Consider the following 2,024-nt stretch of genomic DNA (forward strand, 5'->3'; position numbering starts at 1 on the left):
GAGCTGAACTGAACTGATTAGAGCTAAACTGAACTGAACTGAACCGAACTGAGCTAAAATGAATATTTTATGAGAGAGGGAAATTAGAAGCTGAACTGAACAGAATTGAACTAATTGAAGCTGGTTGAACTGAACTAATTGGAGCTAAACTAAACTGAACTGAAATTAAGTAAATGTAAACAGACCCTAACTTTAATATTTATTAGATCATTTAACATTAACGATTCACATTTTACATTATCAGCTTGCCTTTTACAAGGACTTAATTTTATTAAAATCAGATCAAATTTCGCCAAAGTCATAAAACTTTAAAGAAAAGACTAGATACAAATTACCTCTATATCACAAATTCACAACTCGTATGCCCCACTTGTGCTTCACCTATAATCAAACCTTACTCATAACCAAAATGAAATTATTAGCCAATAATCATCTTCATTTCACCAACCCCTTTAACACTTTCTCTCTATTTATTCGTGCTAGTCATTAACTTCTCCTATAAAAAAAATTCTAAGTCTTCATTTATTTTACAAAGTCCAAGTCTTCCTTAGACTCTTGGTAATAGCCAATCTTCTTGGTTCCCAACTAACACATTTTCCAATACATTTCAAACACTTAGAAAAAATTCAAATACCAAAAAATCCCATTTTTAAGCCTTAACAAGACCTCATTCTTAACATCATCCTCTGTTTTTCTTCATCACCCAAAAAAATTAAAAATGGCGGTTGAATTATATACAGGAAGTCCTTCAAGTAGAGGAATGAGTCCTAGAATTTCGTTCTCTCATGACCTTAAAAACTCAGAAATTGTTCCAATTGAACCCTTAAAATCATCTCTTCTCGATTACGATTTTGACTTTTGTGTAACTCGAAAATCCTCTGATCAAGAACCTACATTAGCCGATGAATTATTTGCAAATGGGATAATTCTTCCAATTCAAATCAAGAAAAAAAACATACCCACAATTTTAAAATCAAAATCATTCTCTCCATCTTCATCATCTTCTTCGTCGTTGTATTCAGCATTCTTGCCGCCATTGCCGCCATCCTCTGTTTTGAACAACGGCGGCGAAAGCGAAAAGGAAACAGAGGAAAAACAGAGCAATAACAACAACTCTGGCAAATCAACATTTTGGACATTCAAAAGAAGTAAAAGTTTGAATTGTGGGAGTATTTATAAAAGAGGATTATGTCCTTTACCTCTTTTATCAAGAAGTAAATCAACTGGGTCTTCAACAAGTGCTAAAAGATCATTGATTTCGAAAGAAGAAAAACAGAGTAATTTGAAGAATTCAAGCTCAAGTAATCATCAAAAACCTCCATTGAAGAAGAATTTTGGTGGGTCTTCGTTTAATTCTGGTGTAATTCATGTTAGCCCTGTTCTTAATGTTCCTACTGGAAAGGTTTTTGGGTTTGGCTCTATTTTTTCTACTGGCAAAGATAGAAGCAAGAAGAAATAAATTTCATTGAAAATTTCATTTTTTTTTTTTTTTTTTTTTTTGGAAGAATGATTAGTTGACTGAGTTGCTTGATATTTCATTTAATTAGATTTTATTTTTATTTATTTATTTTGATAAAATTTAGTTGGTGTAATTTGGTTGTTAAAATTAAATTATATAGCATGTGATTAGGTATTAGAAATAGAGATTAGGGATGTGAAGATATATAATAACATCTCACATGGAATGGAGCATAAAAGACAGGTAACTAATTTGCTTCTATTGTTGGTTTTATATATTTTTTTTTAACCTTTTTTTGGTTTGTTATATTTATCTTTGTTAATAAATTGGGAGAAAATACAAGTATTTGATTTTATCTTTTTTAGTTTGTTTCTGACTTGTTTTTTCATTGTCCTGTCTTGTTTTGGTGGTACGAGACCTAAAAGGTACTAAGAAGTTAAGAACTAGCAAGTGCAACAACTGTATTTGTAAAGAGTTCTCTTGTACCGCGGTCTTTAAGTTGGTCGTGTAAGAAATATTGTACTCCATAAAAGGCTATGTTTTACGGGTGTACATAAATAAAAAT

At 31.1% G+C, this 2,024-nt stretch overlaps 1 protein-coding gene across 1 annotated transcript; it reads left to right on the forward strand.

Annotated features, from left to right (window-relative positions):
• Positions 1 to 718: 718 nt before the first annotated feature.
• On the forward strand, positions 719 to 1,459 carry LOC145593844 (uncharacterized). The gene has a single exon (XM_081650213.1). It carries the CDS (start codon positions 719 to 721, stop codon positions 1,457 to 1,459), a length of 741 nt encoding a protein of 246 aa, XP_081506339.1.
• The last annotated feature ends 565 nt before the right edge of the window (positions 1,460 to 2,024 follow it).

The sequence above is a fragment of the Chenopodium album genome, chromosome 19 (assembly GCF_948465745.1).
Source record: "Chenopodium album chromosome 19, dcCheAlbu1.1, whole genome shotgun sequence".
Taxonomy (NCBI): Eukaryota; Viridiplantae; Streptophyta; class Magnoliopsida; order Caryophyllales; family Amaranthaceae; genus Chenopodium; species Chenopodium album.

What these genes read in the sequence shown, in the direction of transcription:
- LOC145593844 (XM_081650213.1), top strand. Translation starts at nt 719, where the DNA reads ATGGCGGTTGAATTATATACAGGAAGTCCTTCAAGTAGAGGAATGAGT.